General features: G+C 41.3%; 1 protein-coding gene across 2 annotated transcripts in view; it reads right to left on the bottom strand.

Annotated features, from left to right (window-relative positions):
- The window catches only part of INTS4 (integrator complex subunit 4), a 151,657-nt gene that overhangs the window by 80,005 nt on the left and 50,473 nt on the right, over positions 1 to 21,179 (bottom strand). For both annotated transcript variants that reach the window (XM_053708682.1, XM_053708683.1), the window contains exons 13-16: positions 9,773 to 9,888; positions 8,192 to 8,325; positions 4,839 to 4,996; positions 3,986 to 4,079 (exon numbers count right to left, since the gene is read on the bottom strand). In XM_053708682.1, coding sequence (XP_053564657.1) covers positions 3,986 to 4,079; positions 4,839 to 4,996; positions 8,192 to 8,325; positions 9,773 to 9,888 — 502 coding nt within the window. The remainder of the gene's footprint in view (positions 1 to 3,985; positions 4,080 to 4,838; positions 4,997 to 8,191; positions 8,326 to 9,772; positions 9,889 to 21,179) is intronic.

Raw genomic sequence — 21,179 nt, 5'->3', positions numbered from 1 at the left:
CTGACACGTGAGGCGAGTTAGTCGGCATAACTCTCCCCTCGTTGTTTGGTGAAATATGTTCAATTTGTACAGATTGACTATTTTTTAAAGTAGCATCAATACATTTAGTACATAAATTTCTATTGGGCTCCACTTTGGCATTAACACATATAGCACAGATATCTTCCTCTGAATCAGACATGTTTAACACACTAGCAAATAAACAGCAACTTGGAAATACTTTTCAAAGTAATTTACAAATAATATGAAAACGAACTGTGCCTTTAAGAAGCACAGAAAAATATTATAACAGATAAAATAATTAAGTTATAGCATCAATCTTTGTCAGAATATACAGTTTTAGCAAAGGATTGTTCCCCTCAGCAAATGATAACTAACCCAGGCAGCAGAAAAAAAATACACAAATAAACGTTTTTTATATCACAGTCAATACAATCAGCACAGCTCTGCTGTATGATTACTTCCCTCAAAAAAGACTCTTGAGATCCCTGAACTCTGTAGAGATGAACCGGATCATGCAGGAAGAAAATGAACCTCTGACTGAGTTTTTCTGATGCATAGTGAAAGCACCAAAATGGCCCCTCCCCCACACACATAACAGTGAGAGGGATCAGTGAACTGCTCCAATTTAAATCAAAACTATTGCCAAGTGGAAAAAAAGTGCCCAAAACATTTTTTCACCCAGTACCTCAGAGAAAAAAACGTTTTTACATGCCAGCAAAAAAACATTTTACCTCAATAATTAATTGTCATTTAAAACCTATTGCAAGTCCCTGCAAAATAGGTTAAGTCTATGTATACAGTTTAAAAGCCAGAGAAGTACCATTTCCCAGAAAACTGAAGTGTAAAATATACATACATGACAGCCTGATATCAGCTACATCTACTGCATTCAAGGCTGAGTTTACATTATAACGGTATGGCAGGATTTTCTCATCAATTCCATGTCAGAAAATAATAAACTGCTACATACCTCTTTGCAGATTAATCTGCCTGCTGTCCCCTGATCTGAAGTTTACCTCACTCCTCAGATGGCCGAGAAACAGCAATATGATCTTAACTACTCCGGCTAAAATCATAGAAAAACTCAGGTAGATTCTTCTTCAAATTCTACCAGAGAAGGAATAACACACTCCGGTGCTATTTTAAAATAACAAACTTTTGATTGAAGATATAAAAACTAAATATATCACCATAGTCCTCTCACACATCCTATCTAGTCGTTGGGTGCAAGAGAATGACTGGAGGTGACGTAGAGGGGAGGAGCTATATAGCAACTCTGCTGGGTGAATCCTCTTGCACTTCCTGTAGGGGAGCAGTTAATATCCCACAAGTAATGATGACCCGTGGACTGATCACACTTAACAGAAGAAATACATATATACATATATATACATATATACATATATATATATATACACATATATATATATATATATATATATATATGATACTGTGCCTTATAAACCGTAACATTTTTATCCTGCGCCTACCTGCCCACCAAATAAGCTTCTGACCGGAATCTGAATTCAGATGCTGCAGAGAGAAAAACAATCAGTTTCTGGCATATATAAACACTACAACCGCTTGTCTAAATCAACAGACAGACACGCGGTAATAGAGCCACACATGCAACCTCCTCAAACAGCATGGAAGAGCGCAATAAGGAAGAGGAAGCGCACGAAAATAGGCCCAACATAAGCAAACAGCATAAGGGATTCTAATACCGTTATATTCCCCAAAAGTGTCACAAAATATTTAATAAACTTTCTCCCAAAAAGCCCCAGTGCCTGTACAAGTTGCTGTCTCATTGTAAACCCTCTGCTAGTAAAGAGGGTAATATCGTCCCCAGAGCTGCTTTTGAAATCTGCAGCTTCCAAATAAACGTTAAGTGCCTTTGTCACTCTGCTCTCCAGAATGAATTAAAGTCAGCACTTACCTCAAATGCTGCCCGACAGCAGGACAGTCCAGCAGGTGTAAGAGGTCCTCTCCCTCCCATAGCCCTGTGGAAGAAGATCAGCCTGAGCTAACCAGTGTTTAGGCTATCTGTATTAGGGCAGCAACAGTGTATAGGAGGCGCAGTGAGAATTATGTCCCACCAGTTCCTATTGCTTTAAAGCCACCAAAGCTCTACTGTAGAGACTGATCAGGTCTAGGCTACAGCCTGGAACAAAGTAGCACTCTCTGGCACTACTTTAAAAATAAACTCTTGATTGAAGAATCTAATCTAACACCTCACTTTGCCATCTCTGATCACTAATGCAGGCAAAGAGAATGACTGGGGTGGGAGGGAAGGGAGGAGCTATTTAATAGCTCTGCTGTGGTGCTCTTTGCCTCCTCCTGCTGACCAGGAGGTGTAATCCCACAAGGATGATTATCCGTGGACTCATCGTGTCTTTAAAAATAAATAGGCAAGGTATATACTGGTAAAGCATTGCTTGTCTAAGGATGGTTATACACAGACATACATGTTCTTGTTTAGATTAAAGGTATATAAAGGGCTAAAATATTTCCATAATTTACAGCAAAGGTTAAAATAAAGCAAAAATATGTCTAAATACCTTGTGCTGTCAAATGTCTATAGTTTAGCTGCAATCCGCTTCCAAATTTGGGCATGTTTTCAAACCAACTGTGAGGCTAATTTGCATTAGCCAATCATGGTGGGCAACCTGGGTTTACTCTGTAGATTAATTTCCTCATTGCAATCCATTTCCCAACGCATGCGCTCTTATGCTCAATTGCTAACTCATGCACAATGTATTGAAGAGATTAGAGCCGATGTCAGAAGGTAGGCAGTCACGTGACCGCAGTGTTAACCAAGATGCAGCATCTGCACCGGCGGAGGAGAACAAGAAAGGCATCTGAACAAATGAGCATAACTATATAATAGAAATTATAGTATCAAAGGAAATAAAATATTTCCAACACAAGCAAGTGACAGCTAACTTAGTTGTGCATGCACTACTCCTGAAGACACTGCAGGTAATGAACATCATCAACAGCGGTGCGCATGTATTGACGGAGCTCAGCATATTAAAGGGACATTATACACTCATTTTTTCTTTGCATAAATGTTTTGTAGATAATCTATTTATATAGCCCATAAAGTTTTTTTTTTTTAATTAATATATAGTTTTGCTTATTTTTAAATAACATTGCTCTGATTTTCAGACTCCTAACCAAGCCCCAAAGTTTTATGTGAATACGCTCGACTACCTACTCCAGCTTGCTCCTGTTTGTGTAAAGGGTCTTTTCATATGCAAAAGAAGGGGGAGGGGGGAGTGTCTTATTTGCCACTTGCAGTGGGCTTTCCGGCTACCTTTTCAACAGAGCCAAAGTGACAGCTTCTAAGTAAGTTTTTAAACAGTTTTATACGGGATTTTTATATCAGTATCTGTGCATATTATTCTTTATAGTAGTGTCTATTACATGCAGTTATATGAAAATGAGTGTATACTGTCCCTTTAATTTCAATATGTAAATAAGTCGCACATGATTGGAACGTTAAGCAGCATGTCGGGCAGCCCACTGTCTGTTATAACATCACAAAGTAGAATAAAATATATATTTTAAATAATGTAATTGCTATGCTTTTAAAAATAAGTAGGATTTGTTTAGTTACTTATTACATTCGATCCGTGTCATTTAATGCTCCTTCTTAAAGGGATACTAAACCCAATTTTTTTCTTTCATGATTCAGATAGAGCATGCAATTTTAAGTAACTTTCTAATTTACTCCTATTATCATTTTTTCTTTGTTCGCTTGCTATCTTTATTAAAAAGGTAGAACTAAAAGCTTAAGAGCCAGCCCATTTTTGGTTCAGAACCTGGGTTACGCATGCTTTTTGGTGGCTAAATGTTTAGTATCCCTTTAAACTTGAGTTTTCTAATCCTTTAATATTGTTTCCAGAATGAAATACAATGAAAATGTTAAAAATATAAAAACAAATACACGCAAAAAAAAACAACAACATCTGGAACAAACCTTGGTCAACAGTAAGTGACAGTGAAGATACGCTGCTGAGAAATCTGCCATTCCTGCCAGCTTAGAATGCAGCTCCCCAATTCTCTGAAGATCACTGAAAAGGGAAAGGGGAAGAAAAGAACTTAACTATAGATATATATATAAATACAATTCCCATCCTTCTAACTGTAAGGGAACAATAGAATATTTAAATAACCATACACAATGTGATAGAATAAGAATGCAAGCTCTCCATCAAACAAACTGGGAACAAGTGAAGGGTGCACAGGCTACTTTAGACGACAGCACAGCTTCCTGTGAGTGCCATTGAGCACCCAGAGCTGAGCATGTTGCAGGGTCATGAGATGTGTACTTAGTCCAGTCTGAGAGTGCAGTCCCCTTACGTGTTTTGTATATGTCTAGGGTGATTACATAAGCCTGTTCACCCTTCACTTGTTCCCAGTTTGTTTGATTGAGAACTTGCATTGTTTGGCTGGTTTAGGGACCCAGGTTTTGGAAGGGACCTTGACGTGGTACCTGGGCTTGTACCATTTGGCCAGATGCGGTAACTAGCCCTTCCATTTTTGCTTTTAAGCTTAGCTGAGAGCTTGTAAGTGAGTGCTGGACGTTCTCTGTGTGTGATATATGTGTGTGTATATGTGTGTGTGTATATATATATATATATATATATATATATATATATATATATATATATATATATATATATATATAAAAAAATATACACACACTCAATATTTTATTACCCATACAGGTACCATCCCTCTCTACAATCTAGTCCACAGGGTATTGATTAGGTTCTTCAGATAAGAGATTTTGTATAGCAAGTCTTGGTGTCTAGACCATCTCTCTGTACCGTATAGTAAACTCCAGCAGCTCCTGTATATCCTGTGAGCCCAGGTGCTGCAGATTATGCACCCTCTCTAAGCTGTGCTGCAGAAACTGCTGAGACGGATCCTCCTGAGGAGCAGCACTGGTCAGCTCTGGGATCCAGGACCACTTCACTCCTGGCAACTGGAGACAAAAATGCAAACCATTAAAGTTTGTGATCATCTTACAGGAACGTACACCTCAGTGTGTGTAGCTCTAGGGATCATAGTGCCAATGAATACATAAAATTACATAAAATAAATTGTATAAAATGATTTTCCTAACTTAAAGGGATCTGGGTAGAGCTTGCTGATTGGTGGCTAAATTCACCAAGCGCTACCCAGGTGCTGAACCAAAAATGGTCCAGCTCCTAAGCCAAAATTAATCAAACAAAACCGTACAATAAATTTGAATATGAAGCCTTTTTTTGCCACTGTTATTTAAATTGCCCCGTGACACTATGAACTATCAGTATTTGCCTGACGCAGTTTCCTGCCCACTGCGGGTCTGACAGCTCTGTCCCGGTAATTTGTTTGATTAATTTTGGCACTAGCTGGGGACATCTAAATAACAGTGGCAAAATACGGATTTGTTTGATTAAATGATTGAACGTTTTTTATTAATATGAATATAAAGCCTTTTTTTGCCACTGTTATTCAAATTGCCCCAGCTAGTGCCAAAATTATGGACGTACCAGTTCTGTAATATTTGGCGACTGCGCAATGAGCGCATGCGTGCTCTGTAGTATATTTACAAGTTTATTGTAGGCAGTGAGCGCATGCGTGCTCTGTAGTATATTTACAAGTTTATTGTAGGCAGTGAGCGCATGCATGCTCTGTAGTATATTTACAGGTGTATTGTAGGCAGTGAGCGCATGCGTGTTCTGTAGTATATTTACAGGTGTATTGTAGGCAGTGAGCGCATGCATGCTCTATAGTATATTTACAGGTGTATTGTAGGCAGTGAGCGCATGCGTGCTCTGTAGTATATTTACAAGTTAATTGTAGGCAGTGAGCGCATGCGTGCTCTGTAGTATATTTACAGGTGTATTGTAGGCAGTGAGCGCATGCGTGCTCTGTAGTATATTTACAGGTGTATTGTAGGCAGTGAGCGCATGCGTGCTCTGTAGTATATTTACAGGTGTATTGTAGGCAGTGAGCGCATGCGTGCTCTGTAGTATATTTACAAGTGTATTGTAGGCAGTGAGCGCATGCGTGCTTTGTAGTATATTTACAAGTGTATTGTAGGCAGTGAGCGCATGCATGCTCTGTAGTATATTTACAGGTGTATTGTAGGCAGTGAGCGCGTGCGTGCTCTGTAGTATATTTACAAGTGTATTGTAGGCAGTGAGCGCATGCATGCTCTGTAGTATATTTACAAGTTTATTGTAGGCAGTGAGCGCATGCATGCTCTGTAGTATATTTACTGGTGTATTGTAGGCAGTGAGCGCATGCTTGCTCTAGTATATTTACAGGTGTATTGTAGGCAGTCAGCGCGTGCGTGCTCTGTAATATATTTACAAGTGTATTGTAGGCAGTGAGCGCATGCGTGCTCTGTAGTATATTTACAAGTGTATTGTAGGCAGTGAGCGCATGCGTGCTCTGTAGTATATTTACAAGTGTATTGTAGGCAGTGAGCGCATGCGTGCTCTGTAGTATATTTACAAGTTTATTGTAGGCAGTGAGCGCATGCGTGCTCTGTAGTATATTTACAGGTGTATTGTAGGCAGTGAGCGCATGCGTGCTCTGTAGTATATTTACAGGTGTATTGTAGGCAGTGAGCGCATGCGTGCTCTGTAGTATATTTACAGGTGTATTGTAGGCAGTGAGCGCATGCGTGCTCTGTAGTATATTTACAAGTGTATTGTAGGCAGTGAGCGCATGCGTGCTCTGTAGTATATTTACAAGTGTATTGTAGGCAGTGAGCGCATGCATGCTCTGTAGTATATTTACAGGTGTATTGTAGGCAGTGAGCGCGTGCGTGCTCTGTAGTATATTTACAAGTGTATTGTAGGCAGTGAGCGCATGCATGCTCTGTAGTATATTTACAAGTTTATTGTAGGCAGTGAGCGCATGCATGCTCTGTAGTATATTTACTGGTGTATTGTAGGCAGTGAGCGCATGCTTGCTCTAGTATATTTACAGGTGTATTGTAGGCAGTCAGCGCGTGCGTGCTCTGTAATATATTTACAAGTGTATTGTAGGCAGTGAGCGCATGCGTGCTCTGTAGTATATTTACAAGTGTATTGTAGGCAGTGAGCGCATGCGTGCTCTGTAGTATATTTACAAGTGTATTGTAGGCAGTGAGCGCATGCGTGCTCTGTAGTATATTTACAAGTGTATTGTAGGCAGTGAGCGCATGCCTGCTCTGTAGTATATTTACAAGTGTATTGTAGGCAGTGAGCGCATGCCTGCTCTGTAGTATATTTACAAGTGTATTGTAGGCAGTGAGCGCATGCGTGCTCTGTAGTATATTTACAAGTGTATTGTAGGCAGTGAGCGCATGCGTGCTCTGTAGTATATTTACAAGTGTATTGTAGGCAGTGAGCGCATGCGTGCTCTGTAGTATATTTACAAGTGTATTGTAGGCAGTGAGCGCATGCCTGCTCTGTAGTATATTTACAAGTGTATTGTAGGCAGTCAGCGCATGCCTGCTCTGTAGTATATTTACAAGTGTATTGTAGGCAGTGAGCGCATGCCTGCTCTGTAGTATATTTACAAGTTTATTGTAGGCAGTGAGCGCATGCGTGCTCTGTAGTATATTTACAAGTGTATTGTAGGCAGTGAGCGCATGCATGCTCTGTAGTATATTTACAAGTGTATTGTAGGCAGTGAGCGCATGCGTGCTCTGTAGTATATTTACAAGTGTATTGTAGGCAGTGAGCGCATGCATGCACAACTGCCTTTGCAAGTTTTTTGTAGGCGTGGCTGTAAGTAGAGAAACGTAACATAGTAAGAGAATATAACAGAATAGTGGTACCAAATTAAATTTTGAAACTTGTCAGATTAAGTGCTACTGCAATGACTTTTTATTATGCACTTATCATGCAATTCTATTTGCATACATCTACTTTTATACTATTCTGTAAATGCATGGACTGTGTTTTTTTTATGTTCTTACTATTAATTATAGAAGTGGAAATGCCGTTATAAAATTATAAATACTATTACATTTAATGGCAGTTTAAAGTTCTGTGCAGCGAGTACTGTGTTTTCTGGTTTCTTTTGATCAACACAGAACAGCCTGGAAACAAAACAAGTCAGTGAAGTGCAGATAATGAGCTTCAAGACATGATGCACACAAATAAAGACACTACTCATGTCTTGAGAACAAACTTACATTCAGTGGTGGGACCAGATGAGAGAGACTATCCCGTAGATAGGCGTAATGGCGGAAGGTGTGATCAGAGAATAACGCAGGCATTGTGGGACAGGTCTTGGCAGCATTAAAAATCAAAACCAAGACTGCAACATCTGATCCTCAGATTAAGGTCTGATATATGAATTTGCAAGAAGAAACCAAGAACATTGTTATAGTATGATAATATATTATTTAAATTATACCCTCTATAACAAAGATAGAAATAGTGCTCCGGTCTCCACAGGTTGTTGTTTTTTTCGTCTTTTTCAGAATTTCCTTCTTCAATTTATTTTTTAACAGCCCTCTAGTTCATCATCCTTTTGTCTTTTAGATTCTCCCTCTTTCGCTACCACTACACTTTCCATAAGACTCTCCCAACCCTAATATATCTTTTTTTCTCACAGTGCTTCCATCCTATGATGGGTACAAGTACAGTAGCCTGGTTACTACCCACAATCCTCTTGTTTTTCCTCCTGTATCTGCAGCTCTCTTCAAAGCTATTCTCACTACTGGTTAGTGAATCTTTGCATCTTTACACTGGGTGCCGCCATATTGGAATTTAAGTATTCTTGTAACCTATGACAGAAGTGATGCACATTCACAGATCGGTGATATTGTTCTGCAGTTCAGTTAAAAATGCACAATACAGAGCAGAAGCTGTACATTTTTGCAGTGCTGCATTTCTCCATATTACTCCTGAGGGCTTTGTTTTACGTAACTTTTAAACTGTAAAAAAACAACAGCAATGTAATTCTTCTGCTTTTGATTGTACAAACAAATCCAAAGTGGAAGATACAGCTGTCAAAAAGATAACAATATCGCCAATCTGAAACTGCACTGTTTTTTTTTCTCAATAATACATTTCTTACCAAGATGGCTGTGCCCAGTTAAAATGCAGAGATTTACCAACTGGCTTCTGTAATGGTTAAAATGAGAGAACGGTTTAAAAAGAGCTGCCCGTACAAGAAGAAAAACAGTAGCGTCGTGAGAAGTAACCCTGCTACTGTAGATGAACCCAGCAGTTTTATGTCCCTTTAAAATGGATGCGGCTTTGCCCTCCATTACTGTAATACTGAGCTATCCCAATATTGGATCTTGCAATTCAAAACAATAAAACATCTTAGTGCAATTCAAATAATAACAAAATGTCATTAAATAGGGAAAATCATAATTTAAATAAATTGAATAAAAACGACTTAAGTAAATGTCGAAACTCTGCCATACGTGGCCTCTATAACATTATGACATCTTTTCTTTCAGGGAACGGTTTGATAATAAATTGAACTTGATCACAATAACGCAGATTTATTTCTGCATTTCTTTGGAAGGGCACAGAGTGAATGTATTGCATTTTTTAGCAGAAGCAATTTTTCAATAAACATATAATACAAAAATGCTTCTATTAAAGGTTATGACGGTTTGAAGCGCCTACATTCATTCAAAAACTACTCTTGCTCACTTCTACACGGCCTTTCTATACAATATGGATCCAGGGTTAATTAGCCAAGTAACCCTTTAATGGCTTAATCAGCCAACATCTAAGATCAGACAAAAAGATACATGCTGGGTCATCCATGTCAGGCTCTGGCGTATCAAAGAACGGGTGAGTACTAAGGAGCTCAGGTACCAGTGAAAGGACAAGGGTGGGGTGTCTGCTACCAAGGAACCTTAAACACCTACAAAATAAAAAATGATAATAATGAAAGTTAGTTCACTGTAAAATAGACAGGGGAAAGATCCATTAATAACACTAAATATTACACCGTTATGTACATAATTCTTTATTCCTTTTGCAAATAACACATTTCCCTCTGCTTCCAGTATTCAGTTAGTTCTGACACCGGATATACTAGAACAGAAGTGACACTCGGAACATCTGTGAAAATGAAAGTCATGCCTAGTAACAGGATCCAGTAGACTGAAATACCTATCTTCATTTCTAACTAACAAAAACAAGATGTGTTATGCTATTCTAGATAATTATTTAGCTAAGAAATCCATGTTTAAAAGAAGTCACTGTATAATGACTGCCCAAAATGGCTTCTGTTCTGTACACAAACAAATGTAATTGCATGGTAGGTACAAAATGAAAACCCATGGCGATAACACAACCTGCAAGGACTTAATTTCATAAGGTATTAGAGCAAATATCAGTAAGAAAGAAATGTACTGAAATCCACAGTGTAAAATAGCTGAAAACAGAATTTATGTTTACCTGATAAATTACTTTCTCCAACGGTGTGTCCGGTCCACGGCGTCATCCTTACTTGTGGGATATTCTCTTCCCCAACAGGAAATGGCAAAGAGCCCAGCAAAGCTGGTCACATGATCCCTCCTAGGCTCCGCCTACCCCAGTCATTCGACCGACGTTAAGGAGGAATATTTGCATAGGAGAAACCATATGGTACCGTGGTGACTGTAGTTAAAGAAAATAAATTATCAGACCTGATTAAAAAAACCAGGGCGGGCCGTGGACCGGACACACCGTTGGAGAAAGTAATTTATCAGGTAAACATAAATTCTGTTTTCTCCAACATAGGTGTGTCCGGTCCACGGCATCATCCTTACTTGTGGGAACCAATACCAAAGCTTTAGGACACGGATGAAGGGAGGGAGCAAATCAGGTCACCTAAATGGAAGGCACCACGGCTTGCAAAACCTTTCTCCCAAAAATAGCCTCAGAAGAAGCAAAAGTATCAAACTTGTAAAATTTGGTAAAAGTGTGCAGTGAAGACCAAGTCGCTGCCCTACATATCTGATCAACAGAAGCCTCGTTCTTGAAGGCCCATGTGGAAGCCACAGCCCTAGTGGAATGAGCTGTGATTCTTTCGGGAGGCTGCCGTCCGGCAGTCTCGTAAGCCAATCTGATGATGCTTTTAATCCAAAAAGAGAGAGAGGTAGAAGTTGCTTTTTGACCTCTCCTTTTACCAGAATAAACAACAAACAAGGAAGATGTTTGTCTAAAATCCTTTGTAGCATCTAAATAGAATTTTAGAGCGCGAACAACATCCAAATTGTGCAACAAACGTTCCTTCTTTGAAACTGGTTTCGGACACAGAGAAGGTACGATAATCTCCTGGTTAATGTTTTTGTTAGAAACAACTTTTGGAAGAAAACCAGGTTTAGTACGTAAAACCACCTTATCTGCATGGAACACCAGATAAGGAGGAGAACACTGCAGAGCAGATAATTCTGAAACTCTTCTAGCAGAAGAAATTGCAACTAAAAACAAAACTTTCCAAGATAATAACTTAATATCAACGGAATGCAAGGGTTCAAACGGAACCCCCTGAAGAACTGAAAGAACTAAATTGAGACTCCAAGGAGGAGTCAAAGGTTTGTAAACAGGCTTAATTCTAACCAGAGCCTGAACAAAGGCTTGAACATCTGGCACAGCGGCCAGCTTTTTGTGAAGTAACACAGACAAGGCAGAAATCTGTCCCTTCAGGGAACTTGCAGATAATCCTTTTTCCAATCCTTCTTGAAGGAAGGATAGAATCCTAGGAATCTTAACCTTGTCCCAAGGGAATCCTTTAGATTCACACCAACAGATATATTTTTTCCAAATTTTGTGGTAAATCTTTCTAGTTACAGGCTTTCTGGCCTGAACAAGAGTATCGATAACAGAATCTGAGAATCCTCGCTTCGATAAGATCAAGCGTTCAATCTCCAAGCAGTCAGCTGGAGTGAAACCAGATTCGGATGTTCGAACGGACCCTGAACAAGAAGGTCTCGTCTCAAAGGTAGCTTCCAAGGAGGAGCCGATGACATATTCACCAGATCTGCGTACCAAGTCCTGCGTGGCCACGCAGGAGCTATCAAGATCACCGACGCCCTCTCCTGATTGATCCTGGCTACCAGCCTGGGGATGAGAGGAAACGGCGGGAACACATAAGCTAGTTTGAAGGTCCAAGGTGCTACTAGTGCATCCACTAGAGCCGCCTTGGGATCCCTGGATCTGGACCCGTAGCAAGGAACTTTGAAGTTCTGACGAGAGGCCATCAGATCCATGTCTGGAATGCCCCACAGCTGAGTGACTTGGGCAAAGATTTCCGGATGGAGTTCCCACTCCCCCGGATGCAATGTCTGACGACTCAGAAAATCCGCTTCCCAATTTTCCACTCCTGGGATGTGGATAGCAGACAGGTGGCAGGAGTGAGACTCCGCCCATAGAATGATTTTGGTCACTTCTTCCATCGCCAGGGAACTCCTTGTTCCCCCCTGATGGTTGATGTACGCAACAGTTGTCATGTTGTCTGATTGAAACCGTATGAACTTGGCCCTCGCTAGCTGAGGCCAAGCCTTGAGAGCATTGAATATCGCTCTCAGTTCCAGAATATTTATCGGTAGAAGAGATTCTTCCCGAGACCAAAGACCCTGAGCTTTCAGGGATCCCCAGACCGTGCCCCAGCCCATCAGACTGGCGTCGGTCGTGACAATGACCCACTCTGGTCTGCGGAATGTCATCCCTCGTGACAGGTTGTCCAGGGACAGCCACCAACGGAGTGAGTCTCTGGTCCTCTGATTTACTTGTATCTTCGGAGACAAGTCTGTATAGTCCCCATTCCACTGACTGAGCATGCACAGTTGTAATGGTCTTAGATGAATGCGTGCAAAAGGAACTATGTCCATTGCCGCTACCATCAACCCGATCACTTCCATGCACTGAGCTATGGAAGGAAGAGGAACGGAATGGAGTATCCGACAAGAGTCTAGAAGTTTTGTTTTTCTGGCCTCTGTCAGAAAAATCCTCATTTCTAAGGAGTCTATTATTGTTCCCAAGAAGGGAACCCTTGTTGACGGAGATAGAGAACTCTTTTCCACGTTCACTTTCCATCCGTGAGATCTGAGAAAGGCCAGGACAATGTCCGTGTGAGCCTTTGCTTGAGGAAGGGACGACGCTTGAATCAGAATGTCGTCCAAGTAAGGTACTACAGCAATGCCCCTTGGTCTTAGCACAGCTAGAAGGGACCCTAGTACCTTTGTGAAAATCCTTGGAGCAGTGGCTAATCCGAAAGGAAGCGCCACGAACTGGTAATGTTTGTCCAGGAATGCGAACCTCAGGAACCGATGATGTTCCTTGTGGATAGGAATATGTAGATACGCATCCTTTAAATCCACCGTGGTCATGAATTGACCTTCCTGGATGGAAGGAAGAATAGTTCGAATGGTTTCCATCTTGAACGATGGAACCTTGAGAAACTTGTTTAAGATCTTGAGATCTAAGATTGGTCTGAACGTTCCCTCTTTTTTGGGAACTATAAACAGATTGGAGTAGAACCCCATCCCTTGTTCTCTTAATGGAACGGGATGAATCACTCCCATTTTTAACAGGTCTTCTACACAATGTAAGAATGCCTGTCTTTTTATGTGGTCTGAAGACAACTGAGACCTGTGGAACCTCCCCCTTGGGGGAAGTCCCTTGAATTCCAGAAGATAACCTTGGGAGACTATTTCTAGCGCCCAAGGATCCAGAACATCTCTTGCCCAAACCTGAGCGAAGAGAGAGAGTCTGCCCCCCACCAGATCCGGTCCCGGATCGGGGGCCAACATTTCATGCTGTCTTGGTAGCAGTGGCAGGTTTCTTGGCCTGCTTTCCCTTGTTCCAGCCTTGCATTGGTCTCCAAGCTGGCTTGGCTTGAGAAGTATTACCCTCTTGCTTAGAGGACGTAGCACTTTGGGCTGGTCCGTTTCTACGAAAGGGACGAAAATTAGGTTTATTTTTTGCCTTGAAAGGCCGATCCTGAGGAAGGGCGTGGCCCTTACCCCCAGTGATATCCGAGATAATCTCTTTCAAGTCAGGGCCAAACAGCGTTTTCCCCTTGAAAGGAATGTTAAGTAGCTTGTTCTTGGAAGACGCATCAGCCGACCAAGATTTCAACCAAAGCGCTCTGCGCGCCACAATAGCAAACCCAGAATTCTTAGCCGCTAACCTAGCCAATTGCAAAGTGGCGTCTAGGGTGAAAGAATTAGCCAATTTGAGAGCATTGATTCTGTCCATAATCTCCTCATAAGGAGGAGAATCACTGTCGACCGCCTTTATCAGCTCATCGAACCAGAAACATGCGGCTGTAGCGACAGGGACAATGCATGAAATTGGTTGTAGAAGGTAACCCTGCTGAACAAACATCTTTTTAAGCAAACCTTCTAATTTTTTATCCATAGGATCTTTGAAAGCACAACTATCCTCTATGGGTATAGTGGTGCGTTTGTTTAAAGTGGAAACCGCTCCCTCGACCTTGGGGACTGTCTGCCATAAGTCCTTTCTGGGGTCGACCATAGGAAACAATTTTTTAAATATGGGGGGAGGGACGAAAGGAATACCGGGCCTTTCCCATTCTTTATTAACAATGTCCGCCACCCGCTTGGGTATAGGAAAAGCTTCTGGGAGCCCCGGCACCTCTAGGAACTTGTCCATTTTACATAGTTTCTCTGGGATGACCAACTTGTCACAATCATCCAGAGTGGATAATACCTCCTTAAGCAGAATGCGGAGATGTTCCAACTTAAATTTAAATGCAATCACATCAGGTTCAGCTTGTTGAGAAATGTTCCCTGAATCAGTAATTTCTCCCTCAGACAAAACCTCCCTGGCCCCATCAGACTGAGTTAGGGGCCCTTCAGAAATATTAATATCAGCGTCGTCATGCTCTTCAGTATCTAAAACAGAGCAGTCGCGCTTACGCTGAAAAGTGTTCATTTTGGCTAAAATGTTTTTGACAGAATTATCCATTACAGCCGTTAATTGTTGCATAGTAAGGAGTATTGGCGCGCTAGATGTACTAGGGGCCTCCTGAGTGGGCAAGACTCGTGTAGACGAAGGAGGGAATGATGCAGTACCATGCTTACTCCCCTCAAATGAGGAATCATCTTGGGCATCATTGTCACATAGATCACATTTATTTAAATGAATAGGAATTCTGGCTTCCCCACATTCAGAACACAGTCTATCTGGTAGTTCAGACATGTTAAACAGGCATAAACTTGATAACAAGTACAAAAAACGTTTTAAAATAAAACCGTTACTGTCACTTTAAATTTTAAACTGAACACACTTTATTACTGCAAATGCGAAAAAACATGAAGGAATTGTTCAAAATTTACCAAATTTTCACCACAGTGTCTTAAAGCCTTAAAAGTATTGCACACCAAATTTGGAAGCTTTAACCCTTAAAATAACGGAACCGGAGCCGTTTTGAACTTTAACCCCTTTACAGTCCCTGGTATCTGCTTTGCTGAGACCCAACCAAGCCCCAAGGGGAATACGATACCAAATGACGCCTTCAGAAAGTCTTTTCTAAGTATCAGAGCTCCTCTCACATGCGACTGCATGCCATGCCTCTCAAAAACAAGTGCGCAACACCGGCGCGAAAATGAGGCTCTGCCTATGCTTTGGGAAAGCCCCTAAAGAATAAGGTGTCTAAAACAGTGCCTGCCGATATTATTATATCAAAATACCCAGATAAAATGATTCCTCAAGGCTAAATATGTGTTAATAATCAATCGATTTAGCCCAAAAAAAGTCTACAGTCTTAATAAGCCCTTTTTGAAGCCCTTATTTACAATCGTAATAAACATGGCTTACCGGATCCCAGAGGGAAAATGACAGCTTCCAGCATTACATCGTCTTGTTAGAATGTGTCATACCTCAAGCAGCAAGAGACTGCTCACTGTTCCCCCAACTGAAGTTAATTGCTCTCAACAGTCCTGTGTGGAACAGCCATGGATTTTAGTGACGGTTGCTAAAATCATTTTCCTCATACAAACAGAAATCTTCATCTCTTTTCTGTTTCTGAGTAAATAGTACATACCAGCACTATTTCAAAATAACAAACTCTTGATTGAATAATAAAAACTACAGTTAAACACTAAAAAACTCTAAGCCATCTCCGTGGAGATGTTGCCTGTACAACGGCAAAGAGAATGACTGGGGTAGGCGGAGCCTAGGAGGGATCATGTGACCAGCTTTGCTGGGCTCTTTGCCATTTCCTGTTGGGGAAGAGAATATCCCACAAGTAAGGATGACGCCGTGGACCGGACACACCTATGTTGGAGAAATTAACACCAAGAGCAGGTTAGTAACCATGGTTACTGATCAGCTGATCATTTCACCTGTGCTCTAGGTAAGATATAGTGAATATCTGGCATGTTAAAGAGATAGGAAAGTCAAAAATAAACGTGCATGACTCAGATAGAGCCTGTCATTTTAAGACACTTTTAAATTCACTTCTATTTTTAAATGTGCTTCGTTCTCTTAGTATCCCTTGTTAAAAAATGAATACGCACATATCATACACTAGTGGGAGCTGCTGCTGATTGGTGCCGGCACACATTTGTCTCTTGTGATTGGATAAATAGATATTTTCAGCTTCCTGTCAGTAGTGCAATGCTGTCTCTTCAGCAATGGATAACAAGAGAATGAAGACAATTTGATAACAGAATTAAATTGGAAAGTTGTTTAAAATTGTATTTTCTATCTGAATCATAAACACATAATTTATGCTTACCTGATAAATTTATTTCTCTTGTAGTGTATCCAGTCCACGGATCATCCATTACTTATGGAATATATTCTCCTTCCCAACAGGAAGCTGCAAGAGTCCACCCACAGCAAAGCTGCTATATAGCTCCTCCCCTAACTGCCATATTCAGTCATTCGACCGAAAACATGCAGAGAAAGGAAAAACCATAGGGTGCAGTGGTGACTGTAGTTCAAATGAAAAAATTACCTGCCTTAAAGTGACAGGGCGGGCCCGTGGACTGGATACACTACAAGAGAAATAAATTTATCAGGTAAGCATAAATTATGTTTTCTCTTGTTAAGTGTATCCAGTCCACGGATCATCCATTACTTATGGAATACCAATACCAAAGCTAAAGTACACGGATGATGGGAGGGACAAGGCAGGTACTTAAACGGAAGTTACCACTGCCTGTAAAAAACCCTTTCTCCCAAAAATAGCTTCCGAAGAAGCAAGGTATCAAATTTGTTAAATTTGAAAAGTATGAAGCGCAGACCAAGACTCCGTCTTGTAAATCTGTTCAACAGAAGCCACATTTAAAAAAGGCCCAAGTGAAAATCACAGCTCTAGTAGAATGAGCTGTAATCCCTTCAGGAGGCTGCTGTCCAGCAGTCTCATAAGCTAAATGAATTATGCTTTTTAACCAAAAAGACAGAGAGGCTGCTGAAGTCTTTTGACCTCTCCTCTGTCCAGAATAGACAACAAACAAGGTGAACGTTTGATGAAAACTGTAGTAGCTTGTAAGTAAAACTTTAAAGCACAAACCACGTCCAATATTGTGTAATAGACGTTCCTTCTTTGAGGAAGGATTAGGATACAAGCATGGAACAACTATCTCTTGAGTGATGTACTTGTTAGATACCACCTTAGGAAAAAACCCAGGTTGGTACGCAGGACTACCTTATCCGTACGAAGGACCAGATAAGGAGAATCACATTGTAACACAGATAACTTGGAGACTCTACGAGTCGAGGAATTAGCTACCCAAAAGGAACTTTCCAAGATAAAGATTGATATCTATGGAACAAAAAAGGTTCAAACGGAACTTCTTGAAGAACCTTAAGAATCAGGTTTAAGCTCCATGGCGGAGCAACAGTTTTAAACACAGGCTTGGATCTAACCAAAGCCTGACCAAATGCCTGAACGTCTAGAATACCTGCCAGACGCTTGTGCAAAAAAATAGACAGAGTAAAAATCTGTCCCCTTTTAAGGAATTAGCTGACAACCCTTTTCTCAAAAACATCTTGGAGAAAAGTTAATATCCTGGGAATCCAGACTTTACTCCATGAGTAACCCTTGGATTCATAACAATCAGATATTTACACCATATCTATGTTCAATTTTCCTAGAGACAGGCTTTCATGTCTGTATTAAGGTATCAATGACTGACTCGGAGAAGCCATGCTTTGATAACATCAAGCGTTCAGTCTCCAGGCAGTCCATCTCAGATTGATTCTATTTAGATGGTTGAAAGGACCCTGAGGTAGAGGGACCTGTCTCAGAAGCAGAGACCGTGATGGAAAGGATGACAAGTCCACCAGATCTGCATACCAGGTCCTGCGTGGCTACGCAGGCGCTGTCAAAAACACCAAAGCCCTCTCCTGCTTGGTCTTGACCTCCGGAGGAAATCCCACTCCCCCGGAAGAAAAGTCTGACGACTTAGAAAATCCACCTCCCAGTTCTCAACACCTGGGATATGGATAGCTGATAGACAAGAGTGAGTCTCTGTCCAGTGAATTATTGTAAGACTTCTAACATCGCTAGGGAACATCTGTTCCCCCTTGATGGCTGATGTAAGCCACAGTCGTGTATATTGTCCGACTGAGTATGAGAGTTGCTAACTGAGGCCAAGTCTGAAGAGCATGGAATATCACTCCCAGTTCCAGAATATTTATTAGAAGGAGGGTCTCCTCCTAAGTCCACTATCCCTGAGCCTTCAGGGAGTTCCAGACTGCATCCCAACCTAAAAGGCTGGCATCTATTGTAACAATTGTCCCATCTGACCTGCGGAAGGTCATACCCTTGGACAGATGTACCCGACATAGTCACCAGAGAAGAGAATCTCTGGTCTCTTGGTCCAGGTTTAACAGGGGGACAAATCTGTGTAATCCCCGTTCCTCTGACTGAGCATGCATAGTTGCAGCGGTCTGAAATGTAGACGTGCAAACGGTACTATGTCCCTTGCCGCTACCATTAAGCCGATTTCATTCATGTACTGAGCCACCGAAGGGCGCGGATGGGATGAAAAAACACGGCAGAAATTTAGAAACTTTGACAACCTGGACTCCGTCAGGTAAATTTTCATTTCTACAGAATCTATCAGAGTCCCTAGGAGGGAAACCCTAGAGATTGGGGATAGAGAACTCTTTCCTTGTTCACTTTCCACCCATGTGATCTCAGAAATGCCAGTACTACGTCCGTATGAGACTGGGCAATTTGGATGTTTGACGCCTGTATCAGGATGTCGTCTAAATAAGGGGCCACTTCTATGCCCCGCGGTCTAAGGACCGCCAAAGCGACCCCAGAACCTCCATAAAGATTCTTGGGGCTGTAGATATCCCAAAGGAAAGAGCTACAAACTGGTAATGCCTGTCTAGAAAGGCAAACCTGAAAAACGATGGTGATCTTTATGCATCACAATGTGAGGATAAGCATCCTTCAAATCCATTGTAGTCCTCTATTGACTCTCCTGGATCATAGTTAAGATGGTACGAATAGTTTCCATCTTAAATGACGGAATTCTGAGGAATTTGTTTAAGATCTTTAGATCCAAAATAGGTCTGAAGGTTCCCTCTCCTTGGGAACCACAAACAGATTTGAGTAAAAACTCTGTCCCTGTTCCTCTCTTGGAACTGGATGGATCTCGTACACAATGTAAGAATGCCTCCTTCTTTATCTGGTTTGCAGATAATTGTGAAAGGCGAAATCTCCCCTTTTTTTGGGGGGGAATCTTTGAAATCCAGAAGATATCTCTGGGATATAAATTCCAATGCCTAGGGATCCTGGGCATCTCTTGCCCACGCCTGGGCGAAGAATGAAAGTCTGCCCCCTATAGGATCCGTTACCGGATAGGGGTCAGTTCCTTCATGCTTTTTTTTTTTTTTTGGCCCTTGATTTGGACCTATGGCCCGAATAGGGTCTGCCCCTTGAAGGGAAGTTAAGTAGCTTATTTATTAAAGTCACGACAGCTGACCATGATATAAGCCATAGCGCTCTGCGCGCCAGTATAGTAAAAAACAGAATTCTTAGCCGTTAGTCTAGTCAAATGAACAAGGCATCAGAAAACAAAGGAATTGGCTAGCATAAGCTTGTCAAATATATTCATCCAATGGAGTCGCTTAACTGTAAAGCCTCATCAAGAGACTCAACCCAGAACGCCGCAGCAGCAGTGACAGAAGCAATGTATGCAAGGGGCTGCAGGATAAAACCCTGTTGAATAAACATTTTTTATCCATTGGATCTAAAAAGCACAACTGTCCTCGTCAGAGGTAGTGGTACGCTTAGCTAGAGTAGAAACTCTTCTCTCCACCTTAGGAACTGTCTGCCAGAAGTCCCGTGTGGTGGTAACTATTAGAAAACATTCTACTAAAAAATAGGAGGGGAAGAGAACGGCACACCTGGTCTATCCCATTCCTTATTAAAAAAATTTTAGTAAACCTCTTTAGGTATTGGAAAAACATCAGTACACACCGGCACTGCATATTATTTATCCAGTCTACACAATTTCTCTGGCCCTGCGATTGTACACATTCATTCAGAGCAGCCAAAGCCTCCCTGAGCAACAAGTGGAGGTTCTCAAGCATAAATTTTAAATGTAGAAATATCAGAATCAGGTTAAATCATCTTCCCTGAGTCAAAAAAAAATCACCCACAGACTAAGCATATTGTGAGGTAGTATCATACATGGTTCTTAAAGCGTCTGTATGCTCTGTATCTACCCCCAGAGCTAACTGCTTTCCTTTAATTTCAGGTAGTCTGACTAATACTGCTGCCAGAATATTATTCACCACCTTTGCCATGTCTTGTAAAATAAACGCTATGGGCGCCCTTGATGTACTTGGCGCCATTTGAGCGTGAGTCCCTGAAGCGGGAGTCGAAGGGTCTGACACGTGGGGAGAGTTAGTCGGCATAACTTTCCCCTCGACAGAATCCCCTGGTAAAAGAAACGCTATGGGTGCCCTTGATGTACTTGGCGCCATTTGAGCGTGAGTCCCTAAAGCGGGAGTCAAAAGGTCTGACACGTGGGGAGAGTTAGTCGGCATAACTACCCCCACGACAGAATCCTCTGGTGATAATGTTTTTAAAGACAAAAAAATGATCTTTATTGTTTAACATGAAATCAGTACATCTGGTACACATTCTAAGATGGGGTTCCACCATGGCTTTAAAACATAATGAACACAGAGCTTCCTCTATGTTAGACATGTTAGAACAGACTAATAATG

The sequence above is a fragment of the Bombina bombina genome, chromosome 3, assembly GCF_027579735.1.
Source record: "Bombina bombina isolate aBomBom1 chromosome 3, aBomBom1.pri, whole genome shotgun sequence".
Taxonomy (NCBI): Eukaryota; Metazoa; Chordata; class Amphibia; order Anura; family Bombinatoridae; genus Bombina; species Bombina bombina.
The sequence above is the reverse complement of the archived record's forward strand: the minus strand, read 5'-3'. Positions and strand labels throughout refer to the sequence as shown.